This window comes from Schistocerca cancellata, chromosome 1 (genome assembly GCF_023864275.1).
Source record: "Schistocerca cancellata isolate TAMUIC-IGC-003103 chromosome 1, iqSchCanc2.1, whole genome shotgun sequence".
Lineage (NCBI taxonomy): Eukaryota > Metazoa > Arthropoda > Insecta > Orthoptera > Acrididae > Schistocerca > Schistocerca cancellata.
This window is the reverse complement of record NC_064626.1, coordinates 575,034,316-575,049,294: the sequence shown is the minus strand read 5'-3', so window position 1 is coordinate 575,049,294 and position 14,979 is coordinate 575,034,316. Positions and strand designations below refer to the sequence as shown.

The 14,979-nt window shown below is 36.7% G+C and overlaps 1 protein-coding gene across 2 annotated transcripts in view; it reads left to right on the top strand.

The window, feature by feature from the left end:
* The first annotated feature begins 2,397 nt into the window (after window positions 1–2,397).
* The window catches only part of LOC126181890 (serine/threonine-protein kinase 10), a 175,393-nt gene continuing 162,811 nt past the window's right edge, over window positions 2,398–14,979 (top strand). For both annotated transcript variants that reach the window (XM_049924808.1, XM_049924807.1), the window contains exons 1-2: window positions 2,398–2,570; window positions 5,319–5,740. In XM_049924808.1, coding sequence (XP_049780765.1) covers window positions 5,579–5,740 — 162 coding nt within the window. In that variant the 5' untranslated portion in view covers window positions 2,398–2,570; window positions 5,319–5,578. The remainder of the gene's footprint in view (window positions 2,571–5,318; window positions 5,741–14,979) is intronic.

Here is a 14,979-nt window from a genome sequence, read left to right as displayed (position 1 = left end):
TTAGGGATTTACAGACAGCCCTGCAGGTTTCATGGTGTCAGTTCTCTCCAGCACTATTTCAGATATTAGTAGAGTCCACACCATGTCATGCTGTGGCACTTCTGCATGCTCACGGAGGCCCTATACTTTATTAGGCAGGTGTATCAATTTCTTTGGCTCTTCTGTGTAGAAGACAATGACTTAGTTCAGTGAAGAATTAAAATGTGTGTTTGTAGACCGTTTAAATGAACTCAATGATTACTTTCTGATGTGTTTTCCAGGAGATTATGTTCAACACAAACGGATCATAGATCCTTTCAGTACCTAACTTACATCCACACTTACCACTGAAGAACAACAGTAATTCATTGATATTTCTTTGGACTCTACACTGAAATCAAAGTTCATTTCATCATTACTGCTTGAGTTTCGGAACTTAATGAAGTAGGAGCTCCTCAGGTAGGTAGCAAAGCCTTAGAAGTTTTGATACATTTTAAAACCACCAACTTATATGAGATAGGTTTTTCAGCATTGGCAGTCAACATGAAATATAGATCTTAAATGAATGTGGAGAAAGAGACTAAAGTCACAATTTCCAGTCTTGTGCCAAGATTTGAAATGATAATAATGGCGATGATGATGATGAAGCAAGTTCATCCCTCCCATTGATTTCACTGCAAGAATAATAAGTAATAACATAAAAGGTTCATTAAAATGTGTTATGCCTCACTTCCAGAAGAAATTATTATCACTATTAATTTTCTTCGAAACATAAGTTTATTTAACTCATGTTTCCACGGGATGTCATGTGTGAAAGGAGCTACAGGTCGTTCTATTCAGGTAAAAGCAGCTGTTGGCCCAAAAATTTTGAAAACCATGGTGTCAGCTGATATAACTGAATTAACTGCAAACCTTGTCTTTGTAGCATCATATCAAATACTTCTTCTGGTTTTTGTCATGTAGAGACGTGTTGATTATCAGCTTCAAGTTACAGCAGTGTACTTTGATTCAGTTTCGTACCCTTTAACACAGCACGGGATAGCTACCCAAGTAACTGCATATGGTAATGTAGTTATACTACTGTGATTTTCTGTTATATTTTATAATACGTGGCATTTGTTGCAATTCATTTAATGATGATATAGTTTCAGTAAGTTTGATTATTACTACTTCTTAAGTGATACCTACAGGTACACTTTGAACTGTCTCTTGGGTGTACGTATCAATGAAGTGTTGAAGATATCAGTTGTGTAACACTGTGAATTTTTTCGAGATGTAGCTATTTAGATCCTGTTCTCATTATTCAAGCGATTTGTTGGTTGCCTGAAAGGCACTCAAGTCAGGTAATGCAATTTCATGACTAAAAAATTTAAAAAAAACATAAATACACCTCTTTTGCCAATATGAGTGATGAATAGATGCATCAGGCCTTTAATTTATGTTCCTGAGAACTCACAAAAACTATACTACATAGGCCTAATACATACGAAGTCTTACACAATATGTGTCAAATTAAAATCTGCGTGCCATCCTTAACACTTATTTGTAACGTGTGTATAAGACTTAACATATTTGAATGATACAGTCTACCAAGCCATCTTCTTGGTTTCCTAGTTTTTTTTGTTAAGTTAGACGACGCTTAAAATCATCAAACAATATACTGATCCAACTACGCTTGTTTTCAAATTGAATACAAAAGTTACGTTCATTTCAATGTTCAATGTGTGTCATCGTTTCAAAACCTAAAATCCTTCGACGCTATGCAACGTAAACTTCTAGTCACGATTCCCGTATATATACATATGAGAGCAGTACTGAGACAACACTTTTAACGCCCCACCGCGAAAAAATGGTCCATGTTTTCAACTATTTCCGCCAATACATTATCTCACAACATATCTCCGCGCAAATAAATCAAAGGAAACGACAGCAAGTGATCTAAACTCCGATTAGAGCTTTACTGAAGCGCAGGAATGTCAGTTTGCCTGTAATAAAATATTTTTTCGTGACAACACAGCTTAGGACAGTTTCTCAAACTATTACTAAAACAAATACGAAAAAATCTGTCGTATTGCACACTCCAATTTCTGATATATTTTTTTTTTTGTATCAGGGGTTTCATACATAAGTACAATTAGAATTGACAGTGTGTGCTAGTTCTATTCGCAAAACACTATCGCGCAACTAGCTCACTGATAACACAAAGGAAATAATCCCAAAATACTAAAATTCTTTTGATTCACGCATAAAAATTAAGACAACTATAATTAAACGAAGGATGAGCTGCGGTGTATCTCCTTAAAATCAGTCACCGTACATCCATAATCTACCATCACAGTTTAAATCCATGATCATCTCTCGTAGTTTCGCCATTTGGTAGTACCGCCGCTTTCTTTGGTGACGTCATTTCCAGGCGTGGTGAAGATGGCTGTGCTATTTCCTCTTTGACTTTTCGTGAGAGATTAAATATATTTGCCGAGATATGGTGCTATCGTAGGTTTATTCAGTTGATATGGCTGATAAAATCTGTGTACATATGCCTGTCAATATGTTTTTCTATGTGACGCTTCACAACACAACTTTACATGAAAGTGAGTAACATGAAAACATAATTAAGGTGAAGGAGCGACGTATGAATAAACATTTGAAAGCAGTGTGTCAGTTTATGCTCCCACGTAAAAAAACATAATCTACCTGCTTTACAGATTTTGCAGTAGTCTAAAAGTATTTTGTTAAATTACGCTATGTTGGAGGCCATTTAGTGCTTACTTCATTATCTATTCAATGCAGATTCCACCATCAGCGTTTAAAGTCAAGAGAGATTCCATGTCTTAAAGAATATAAAAATCTTCTTTAGTTCATTGGGCCTGGCACCCATCTAGCAGTAAAGTGAGATGAAAATTAGATTGACAGTGCGCAATGCCGTACAAGACATGCTCACCATTACGTTTATGTTGCAGTACAGAAGGTGTTTGCATATTTTTTTATCATGGGCTTCTAAATTTATTTTTGTTATGAACGCGATAAATAGTGCAGTCACGTATCAAGTACAGAAAGTACTGCACACGCCCACGCAGTATTAGGGCTGTGGGTACTCATGATTTTTCAAGGGCATTTCATATTAGGGACCAGGCCAATGTTTATTTTCGTTTAGCAAGTGGTTTGCAGTCCCTACTTCTCCACTAGGCTAGTCAGTGTGTCGAAAAAGAAAAGCTCATTTGAAAACTGAATGCAGTTAGTACAGTACATGAAATATGTACAAAGCTACTATAAGATTTTAATTTTGCAATGTCAGCAATGAAGTTTCATCATTCAAAAAATCTTTCAAGTAATATTATGCAAGTTACCTATATATTATTCTTAAGGTATATATGATAATGCCCATTGTAATGCTGAAATAGATTATTGAATTAATTGTATAAGAATTTTTCTTAATAGGCCACCCTAATGCATTACTGGTGCAGATTTAAAAGAATTTGGCAGTGTTCTGATGACGATAGCACATTGAAGATCTAATAAGAATTGTGTAACCAATTATAGAAAAGAAAAAAAATTAAAAGAAACTCGGGAAGATGGCAGTAAACCACAGGATGAATCCACGAATAATCAGTTATTTTACCTACTTAAGTGAGAAGTGCGAGACTTTTCATTGCCTACAAAGTCATGGTCAACTTATGAATAAATAAATAAATAAATACGTGAAGGATGTACGTAGAGGTACATAGTGGTGCCCCCTTTCATTTTTCATAGTACAATATGTGCACATAATATGAAACAAAAAGCTCATATGAGATTTATACAATATGAATATAAACATCAGGCTACCATAACTGTTAAATTCAAACTTGTTGTTTTTGCTGACTTGCAACCAGGTTGTCACCTTCTGTGGAAACATGACATCATATACCACAACTTATCTTCATCAGGGATAAAGCCAGCAAGTGGTAGCCTACTCCAAACTTCAGTTGACACTGGCAAACATCCTTTCTGGAAATTGAGTTTTGTGACATTGTGTCTGTGATCCATTACTGTAGGCTCCTGACCTTCGTTGATGCCAGTGCCCAATAAACCCACCAGCAGTATTTAGTGGCTACCTATAGAATTTGTAAAGAAGTATTGGACCTAGTCTTCTATTGTTTCTTACTGTTTATAAAACAATGTCATAAGATTTGAGGAACTAGGGAACACACAACATTCTATCTTCCATTTAGTCTCAAATGCAATTAGAGATCTGGAACCTGGGTAAATTGGATGTAGAGATCAGTAGTTCACTGCTAAAGACACCTAAATTTTCATTTATACAAGTAGGCCTATCCCAGAAATATGTAAATAGGGATCGAGGTTACAGTAGTGGTTTGGTATGGTCATAAAACAACATAAAAAATTAGGGTTGTGATGAAAAAAGTTTTTTTCCACTTCAAAATTCCTTAAAATGCTGTAAATTGACGTAAAAGTCTTAGCAGTGTTTACCATCATCCAAATTAAAATGTGGCATGCAGTCCCTTTGTGTGTGTGTGTGTGTGTGTGTGTGTGTGTGTGTGTGTGTGTGTGTGTGTGTGTGTGTGTTTTAAACACTGGTTTATGGATTATTTTATGCAGACCTTAAATATTGACTGACTGACAAATTTGAAAATTTATGTTGCACTGTCATATTGGTTAATAATCAAAGTTTTTATAAAGTTGGTATTTTAATATCCTGAATTTCCTGGAACCAGCAAATAGCTTTCCAAATAAACAACCCACTTTTCAGAAACAAGTCTACGAGATAAATATGTGATTCAACCCTACTGCATGTGTAATATAATTTTACAGTGTATACTATGTGAGAATTTTGGAGTAATCTAAACTGCAGTGTTAAAACAATTAATGTATATTGCTAATCATTTTTTAAGCCATTCAGTCATCATTATAGATTTTTTTAGTGAAAAAAAAAGCTGTAATCTCTCGGCTACCACACTATCATTTATCAGTTCATCTTGGTATTTTTATAAGCATTTAAATATTTTATAATAAATTAGTTCCCATCTGTGTTTCCATTTCATGATTTAAATTGTGTATTTGTAAGAACTGGAAGCACCAGAAAAATTGGAAGTTTTCTAGTAAGATCAATAACATGAGTTTTCTCCATCAATTGTCAACAGATCGTTATTAGCCGTTTCTGGATGACATCATATTAGAGTGAACAGAGCTTTTGTATGTTATACAACAAGTAAACACATTTTTTTATATAGTTTGTATGGGTTTGTCGTGAATGGAGTTATATCCTCTAGGGAAGCCATGAAAATGTTGCTGAAGTCTGTCAAGTGCCCGCTCACATTCTCTCTCCTTTCTGTTTGCAGGAGGATGAAACCACCGTGTACATGAATGCAAGAATGGTAGTGATGTGATCAAACAAAAAACTGATTTATTCCTATAAAACAATAAAAACTCATGTAGAGTGAAACAAATGGAGAAAATTCCATTTTTTTGTAGTCTGTGGATAGTTACTAAATCTTTTTTCTTTTATGTGCATACATCTGTGGCGTTTGATCGTGGTGTGTCTTGGACTAGTGTAATTTGGTGCTGCTGAAAATAGTGTGACTTCTAAGACCCTATCACAATGTCGTTTCTAAGTAACTTGAAAAAAGTTCTCCACCTGGGAGGTGGAAATGAGGCAAAGAAGAAGAAAGTATTTAACAACATAAGAATGGATTGCAATCCAGAAGACTTTTGGGAAATGGTTGGAGAGTTGGGAGATGGTGCTTTTGGCAAAGTATATAAGGTCAGTACTCACTTTAACCATGTAATAAGTTTGTTCCATGTTTGTTAGATGTAATTAATTTATTACCGTTACTTCTAAGTTATTGCTACACTTTATTTGTATCTACTTTGTTAATGTGTCACCTTAAAAATTCCTTTGACCAACAGTATTTCCCCTTTGGAAATGCTGTGTACACCTGAGGTGGCCATGGTAGTCTAGTGAGCAGAGCACTAGACTTCAGCTCTGGAGATCCCAGGTTCAGTTCTAGATAGGGGTGGGGATTTGTTCTTGTTCCAGTTTCTGTAGAACGGCCACAACCCGCTATCAGATGAATATCAGAGTTCTTTTTCGGGAGTTAGCTGGGGTGATGGACCTACCACCCTCCCCGTCCTCCTGCCAAGGCAAAGAATGGCTGCACTCTGCATGCAGCCAGGCCAGTAGCCATACATGGGCGTGTGTCGTGAAATTTACTTTTTTTTATGTGTTTTCAAATAACCCCGATGTTAGATCACCTTCCTAGATGGTAAAAAGTTAATGTACATCTGTGATGTAGGCTTTTAGGGCTAGTATCATCAACATTCACAGTTCAATATGGGTTCTGCACTAATTTCTGTATTGTGCACATTTATTCTCACTTGTTATAAAAGAAAGCTTGATGGAAATGGAATGAGTTAGCACCTGATTAGAAGTACAGTTGTTTTGTATAGTACGCAGCTACCCATTAAAATTGCAAGACATGAAGACCACGTGTAACAAACTTCAAATTTCCATGAGCTGTACTACGTGCTTGGATTTGTAAATGACTAGAATTTCATTATAACCATACACAATAGATAGGTGTAACATCATCTACATTCTGTAGATAAGGAAACATTATACAACAGGTCTCTTATTAAGAAACAACATTTGAATGATGTTTGTTTGTGGGAAGATTGTGTTATGGCTCATGTGTGAAAGAGAAACATCTGCCATGGTAGAGACGGCATAAGAAGATTCCTGACGGCTCGCAATGCTATCACCAGCTTTTAAATGCGAAACACTAATGGATGCAGGTGTAAACAGTAGCTGCCTACAGACTGAGGTGTTGCTGTAGAGACAATTTTCAGAATTGTGTCACATACTGGTGCAGGTTGGTCCACGAAGCTGCCGCACCCAGCCCACTGCGACTGTTAGGGATCAACTTTTGCCGACTTAACTGTAGCCCATGTCTCTATTAGACAGTGGCATGATTGTGGCCGATTGAGATTGTGATGTATCTTTCAGCAGTATTTCCACTCCTATTGATTGGGATTCAACGAGTTATGTGAATATGAAATTGCTGAGTTTACGAGAGGTCATACTCAACACTGGACAGGATCTCAATGCCCCTAGTACTAGCACCTGAGAGAATGGTCAGATCATTTGTTTGGACATGCAGAATCATACTGTCATGTCATTTTCCCCCTGATTTAGGAAATAAGCGTGTTTGCTGTAAGTTGAAGATCCACACGAACAGTGCAATGATGTTTGGAGCACAATTGTCAGCACTTCAAGCACTGTAATGTATTCCATTGGCACTGCTGCAGAGGCACACTGACAGTGGTGCACTCAGGTATGACACTAGGCTCAACCACATCTTCTTTACGAACGAGTCCCAGTTCGGCGTATAGCCTCACTGTGTGTGTGTGTGTGTGTGTGTGTGTGTGTGTGTGTGTGTGTGTAAGCTCTGATGAGAATGAACATTGTCAGAATGCATTTATTGTCATAAGGGCTGAGCTCCTGGTGTGATGGTATAGGTACCATTGGATATGCAACAAACCTGTGGTTCGCATGGCTGATAATTTAGACAGCAGGCGTTGCATTTTTGATGCCTTAAGGCTGATGGCTGTGCCTGCCTTTAAGATCTTCTTGGTGTTCTCTTTCAGCAAAACTGCTTTTGTCCATACTGTCCTGACCCACCTTAGTGTGGAAGGATGTTTGTTGCCATAGCCAACATATTCTCCACATCTTTTGTCCATTAAAAACATCTGCCTATTCTTTTGATTTACTCTTTTAATGCTTCAGTGGGGTGCAGGGTGGCATTGTAATGAATATTTAAAAAAATGTAAATGAAGAAAAATTATTCATTAAAGAACTACCAAAGGAGGCAGTGCGGCTGTTAGGACACTGACATATTCAGAAGGATGGAATTGCTCTGTGCAGCCATCCTGATTTGGGTTGTCCTTGGTTTTCCTGGATGCTACAGCCGACCATCTGTCCTGTTCACATAGGCTACACGTCCTACCATCTTAAAGCCCTTACTTGTGCTGCGTGTTATATTTTGGTCCATTGATTGCCACCACAAACACTATACCACTGTAAGATGATCTTTGGAAAAATAAGTAAGCCACTAGCATTAAAATAGAACAAAATTTAAGAGTAAGAGAATTTCTGTTACGTATTTTGTGGAGCTGTGTTGGTGCTCCACACAGTGAAGTGTCATAAGAAAGCAAAGGGTGTTTTAAGAGATGGTTCTTAGTAGCCGATGAAAGAATAACAGACAGATAATGCTTTATGCCAATACCAATATCTCATGTGCTAATTACAGTATGTACAGTCCCAAAGTGATTAAGCTTCAGGATATGCAAAATATTTGAAAGCAGAGCTGTCAGCAACATGTGACACCCTTAGGTCTATTAAACAGACTCACCTTGTTGGTTGGAATTTAAATTAATTGCTCTTTGGATTAATATAAAGTTTCACCACACTGATGTTTTACTCTGCAGATAAGACTGTGGTGCATGTATTCTGACCACCCATTATTGTTTGATACCACTCTTTCAAATATTATTAAACCCTGATGTCTCAACATAACAAATACTTCTGGTTTTGCTTTTCCAACAAATAACTATAAGCAATGAACAAACTTCAAACACTACCAAAAGCTTCTAGTTTTGATGACGCAGCTCTCCTTCCTAGTCTATCTTTCGTGAACCTCTTCATCTCAGCATAACTACTGCAACCTACATTCACTTTAACTTGCTTACTGTATTCAAGTGTTGGTCTCCCTCTACAAGTTTCATCTGTCAATCATTCTTCATTGCCAAATTGTGTACTGCTTAGTGCCTAAACCCACTCACACTCACTCACTCACTCACTGGTCATACCGGACTCAAGAGGTCCATTACCGCAGCAACATATTTTTGCCATCTGTCCCTGTCTTGGGCTGTTTCCTTCCATTCACCTCCAATACCTAGGCTCCTCAAATCAGCCTTCACATTGTCCTCCCATCTACGCCTCAGTCTCCACACAGGATGTTTTCCCTCTAAGTGCCTTACCAGTACTCTGTGCGCTGCCCTGCCCTCATCCATTCGAGCTACCGAGCTACGTGACCCACCCATTGCAGCCTACGTGATTTAATAATACTGATTATGTCAGGGCTTGAATAGAGTTTGTGAACCTCTTCGTTATGCAGTTTTCACCACTCTCCGCTAATGTCATCCCTTTTTGCTCCGAAAATTTTCCTCAAAATTTTGTTTTCAAATACTCAAAACGGCTTTTCATTTTGCACAGTGAGAGACCAAGTCTCACACCCATATAGCATAACTGGTAGAATAATAGTTTTGTATATTCTAATCTTTAAATTCCTAGACAATATCTGTGATGGAAGTAATCTATTCAGTAAGAAGTAGCATGTGTTTCCTGCCCGTAATCTCTTCTTCATCTCAGATTCAATCTCATTTCTCGAAGTGATGTCCACGCCTAGATACTTAAATGTGTTCACTTTTTCAAACAGCATGTCTCCAACTCTTAACATTTCCTGATCTACTGTTATTGGCATTCTAGTAGTAGCCAGGTATTTAGTTTTGTCTTCACTTATCCTTAGACCTACATCTTCACTAGCCTTGATTAACTCATTTGCATTTGCTGTTACATATTCTTTCTTATTGCTAATGATGTTTACATCATCTGCATACCCTAATATCTTAATATTTCCATTTAACTCCATACCCTCTGAATTATCTGCTGCCATTCGTACAATATATTCTAGGACTAAATTAAAAAGTAGCGGAGACAGGACATCTCCCTGCTTAAGTCCATTCTTTATTACAAATTCTTCTGACTCAAATTTCCCCATGTGTACTCTACCTTTTGTGTTTTTCAAACTCGCTTCTATAAGTCTAACATACTTCTTTGGTATTCCAAGTTCCAAAAGAATTTGTACAATTTTGATTGCAATACTGAATCATATGCTTTTGTAAAATCTATGAAAATTTGACGCAGGGTGAATATTTGGTCTATAGTTGATCTGTTCCTCCGAAAGCCAGCTTGGTAATCCCCCACAATTTCATCTGCATATGGTGTAAGCCTGCTTAGCAGAATATTCGAGAAAATTTTGGAACATACTGGTAATAGCGATATCCCTCTATAATTACTACAATCCATTTTGTCGCCCTACTTAAAAATTGGGATCAGAATCGACTCTTGCCACTCTTCAGGTATCATCTCTGAGTTCCATACTTTAGTTATCACTTTGTGAACTACTTCCACCAATTTCTGTCCCCCATTTTAACTAATTCTGCAGTTATGCAATCTGATCCTGATGCTTTATGGTTTTTCAATTTGTTGATTGCATCTCTTACTTCCTTTAACATTGGCTCAGGTATCTGGGGTTCTGCTGTATGTATTTCGTACGCCTGCTCATTTCCTGCTTCCTGGTGTACATTTAATAGATGCTCAAAATACGCCCTCCAGTTACTTAATATAGCATTGGGATCTGTCAGTATTTCCCCGGCATACCCTCGAAGTGCATTTGTCCTAGCTTTGAACCCCTTCCTATACCCATTTATGTCTAGGTAAAGTTCCCTAATGTTTTTTGGTTTACTGCCTAAGCCTAAGCCAAATTAGAAAATTTTAATTATGTGCCCCACCTGTCTAATTGTCCATTCTTCTTTAGTATCACATTTCAGAAGCTACTAATTTATTTGTCTGTGGTACATGTTGTTCACTTCCACAAAGCAACACTAAGGGCAGTATTTTCAGAAAAAAATCTTACTAACATGTAATTTATATTCCTATTTTTCAGACACTCTGCTGTCATTATTTGCACATCTGTGTTTCATATCACAGTTTGGTTTTGCCACCAACAATTATGTTGCTGACCAAGTAACAAACTCCTCTATTACTTCTAGTGTGTAATTTCCTAGTAGCAAAGCCCTTGGCATCACCTGATTTAATTTAGCTTGTTAGATATTATTGTTGAGACATTTTTAAGTAAATATGTACTGCCACTAATACACTGAAATGAAATACACACACACACACACACACACACACACACACACACACACACACACACACACACACAAAGCAGATTAGATAATAAGAGTTCGGAAATCTTTAAGTGAGTATAAATGTCTTTCATTTAACAATTGCTAATTAGTTTTTAAAAATATTTCCACAGAGATGCTCTAGAAAAATTAAAAACCTGTTAAAGAAATGTCTGCCAACTGTGATCAGATAGTTTTTTCTTTTTTTTATTCTACATCTACTCCCAGGGTGTTAACTTTTAGTTGCCAGATCACTCCCTATCCCTTAGTCAATAGAAGTTAGTAGACGTCGGAAGCCTTGTTTCTTTGGCTGCAGCCAGTGTAAGGTAGCTGACCACATCGTATGAAGTAGCCATTGTCATCTGCTTTGTTATTGTTTTGCACTTCACTGTTGGGTCATTCCACAGCAGAGGGACCAATATTAAAAAGTGTCCCCACTCGACCATCTCCAAATCTAATGAAATTTGGTGTGAAGGTCTTTGATGGTTATATACCAAATTTCAGACCATTATTTTCAGTGGTTGAGTTCTTACGGGATTTTAAAGAGCGGCTTCTCACCTCCACCTGATGTACGAAGGTGCAAATGTGCCAACTTTGCTAGGCTTTTTTAAAAGTTCTAGCAAACATTTGGTCATTTGTTTCAATATACATAGACAATTTTTTATGCTGAATCACACCATGGCAAAAATTAGGGATTTAGCCATACCTAAATATAGATACAAGCCTCTAAAGTGACTAAAAAATTCGTCATGCTATTCTTAGAGCCACAGTTTGAACGACCACTGCTACTTTTTTGTATGAGCCAATCATGCGAAAACTTCAGATGGCTATTCCTACCTATGATGTCTATATATTAATCAAATTTAATTAGTACTGGATGCCCAGATGAAAAGATCTACAAAGTTGGCCAAAATTTTCTACTTGCAAATTTTACAGTATTATTGGGGAGCAATATCTCAACTGTGTCTTATTCAATCTTTTTTTTTTTTTTTTTTTTTTTTCTTGCCACAGCTGGATAGAGCAACCTTTAAGCTTTCAGAGCTATATTGTTTAATTTCTGAATTTTGCATATTGATGAGTAAAAATACCTATCAAAAGAAGGGAACTTGGATTACTGATAAATACAAAAATTAATACAATTTGAAGTTGTAAATCAAAAAATGTGTAATTGCAGTGTCTTTTAATAGTATAAGATTTTCCTGTGGTTTAGAGAAAGTAACTATGCTAATAAGTGTTTTTACATTATTTTACAGTGTAGACTATAAATCTAATAAAACCTCAGAAAGTGCCCTGAAGATTATAAAATCTAGATCATCATAATGGAATGCTTTGTTGCTTTAGAAGGTTGTAACCCTACAATGCATTGTCACTCGGTTTCCATTGGTATTTTAAAGCAGCAATAGTTTTTTTTAAGGCTGTATCATCACAGCAATGATATACATTGCTGAATCACCACTTTCAGTTGCTGCTTTCATTATTGGCAGTTTTCACACTTTCAGTCTTTTGTGTGGTGTAATCTTTGAAGTTGCACTGTACAATCTTAGTGTTGAGTACTAAGTGTTACAGTAATCAGTAATTATTACTTTAGCTGAAGGTAAGCAGTAAAACAATATGTTTTGATAGCCTAATTTGTATATTTTATATAAAAACAACACTGAAAATTGTCTGAAGTCATCACCATTCTATCATGACAAGAGGGAACTACAACCAGTTAAGGAAATGTCACCAATTGACAAGGAGCTTCTTCATTGTAGGTGTAGGCTTGGTTTTACCGAAGACGCCCAAATTTGTTCATACCAGAATGCCTCGTTGATGACAAAATTTCAATTCCTGCAGAATTTCTGCAACCCATTTGGTACAGAAAAACATATAGTCTAACCAAGAAGGCTTGAACACCAATAAACACTGCAATGTCTGATAGGTTGAAATTACTGACTAACGAAGTTTTTAAACCATGTCCTAAAATTTGTACCAAATCTAGACATGAAATACCCAAAAATAACTGTCCCGCCAGGATACGCAAGAATCACCATCCACTGGGAAGACATGGGTATTGTTGATGCTTGTTTTACTGCTAACACTTCATTATTATCACTTGGAGAATCACTACTAAAGCTTCAACGGATTAGCGAAAGGGATTCAGTAGGGTACATAAAGTGCAAATGTCTAAAAGCCCAATGCAGCATTACTAAGGTAATTGCCACAGCTGCTGGTGTGAGCCAAGTAGTTATTGCTCAGATACAAATGGAAGAGTGCCATAAATGTAAAGGTATGGGCATCTTAATTGCACAACTTAAAATTAAACCTCAGACTTCAAGAAATAGCAGCAAAGTTCAAATTTTGACCCAGGCCCCAAATAGCTGCACTATTGAAAAAAATGGCAAAATAATTTGCTGTTTCAACTAAGATGGTGAAGAAGGCTAGGAAACTAAAGATAGAAGATGGAACTTTGGCAACACCTGCAAACCGAAAAGGGGAAAAAGCTCGTTGATGAAATAAAACAAAATGTCCTCACTTTCTTTGGAGATTGAGTTTTCTTGTTTATGCCCAGGCAAAATGGATTGTATTGCAGTAAGAATAAATGGGGAAAGATTCAAAAGGAGAAATTCGTGCTCATTTGTAACCTTAAAGAAATGTTCATTGCTTATTGTAAGCAATATGGAAATGAACTAAGCTTCTCAAAATTTTGTGAGCTCAGGCCGAAATGGTGTGTACAGCTGGTGCTTCTGGATCACATTCAGTATATGTATGTGCAATTCATCAAAATGTCAAATTAAAGTTGGCTTCAGCAACATCCATTCAAGATGACTACAAGGATTTGATGGAAAAAAAAAAGAAAAAAAACTATGCAGTTTGGAATCAAAAAAATTGTATGCTCCAATATTGTGTGGAATGTCCAGGAAAAGTGCGACTGGAGGCTTTTCTTGAAAACTCTTTTAAAGACTATGACCCTGAAGAAACAATGGAATACAAGCAATGGGTCCATGCTGGCAGATACACATTGGAGACATGCCAGAGAACTGTTGAAGATTTCATGGAGGCATTGATTTTGAAAATTACCGGTTTAAGAAGCCATCACTTTGTGTCGGAACACCAATGTTTATATCTTAAGCAACTAAAAAGAAATCTTGCAGAAAATGAATTATATATATTGGTAGATTTTACTGAGAATTATTAATTTGTTGTTCAGAATACTGTGCAAGGATTCCATTGGGAGAATAGTCAGGCTACAATTCATCTGTCTGATGTCTTATATCGATGGCAAAGACTGTCAGAGTATTAGCATTCGTATGGTCAGCGATTGTTCTATTACAATACCATTGCTGTCCATGCCTTTCAAATAAAGTTGATAGCATATCTAAAGATAAGGACTGAAAACATTAAGAACATTTACTACTTTAGTGATAATTCAGCTGCTCAATATAAGAATTTCAAGAATTTCATTAATTTATGCCAGCACGAAAAGGATTTTGCTATCACTGCCAAATGGAATTTTTTTTTGGAAGAAGCCAGGGTAAATTGCCTTGTGATGGCATTGAGGGAACAGCAAAAATACTTGCAGCCTGTGCTAGTCTACATAGGGCCTTAAATAACCAAATATTGACTCCATATGATATGTTCAAATTCTGTGGTGGTAGTATTCCAGGCATAAAGCATTTTTATTAACCAAAAGAAGAAATTGAAAAAATATGTGTGTGTGTGTGTGTGTGTTGGGGTTTATGGGCGCTCAACATCGAGGTCATCAGCGCCCTGACACACATTAAAAGGAACGAATGTGGAGAGACCTAAAATTGAAAAAATAGTACCTGGAACAAGAGAAAATCAATTAATTGTAATCAGTTCAATGTAAGCAGAATTTCCAATGGTGCTACAGCATTCACAGTTAACACCTTCGAAGCAGATGAAGAAATTCCAGCAGTCTCAATTCCAAATTTACAACCAGGACAGTATGTTACTTGTATGTATGGCAAT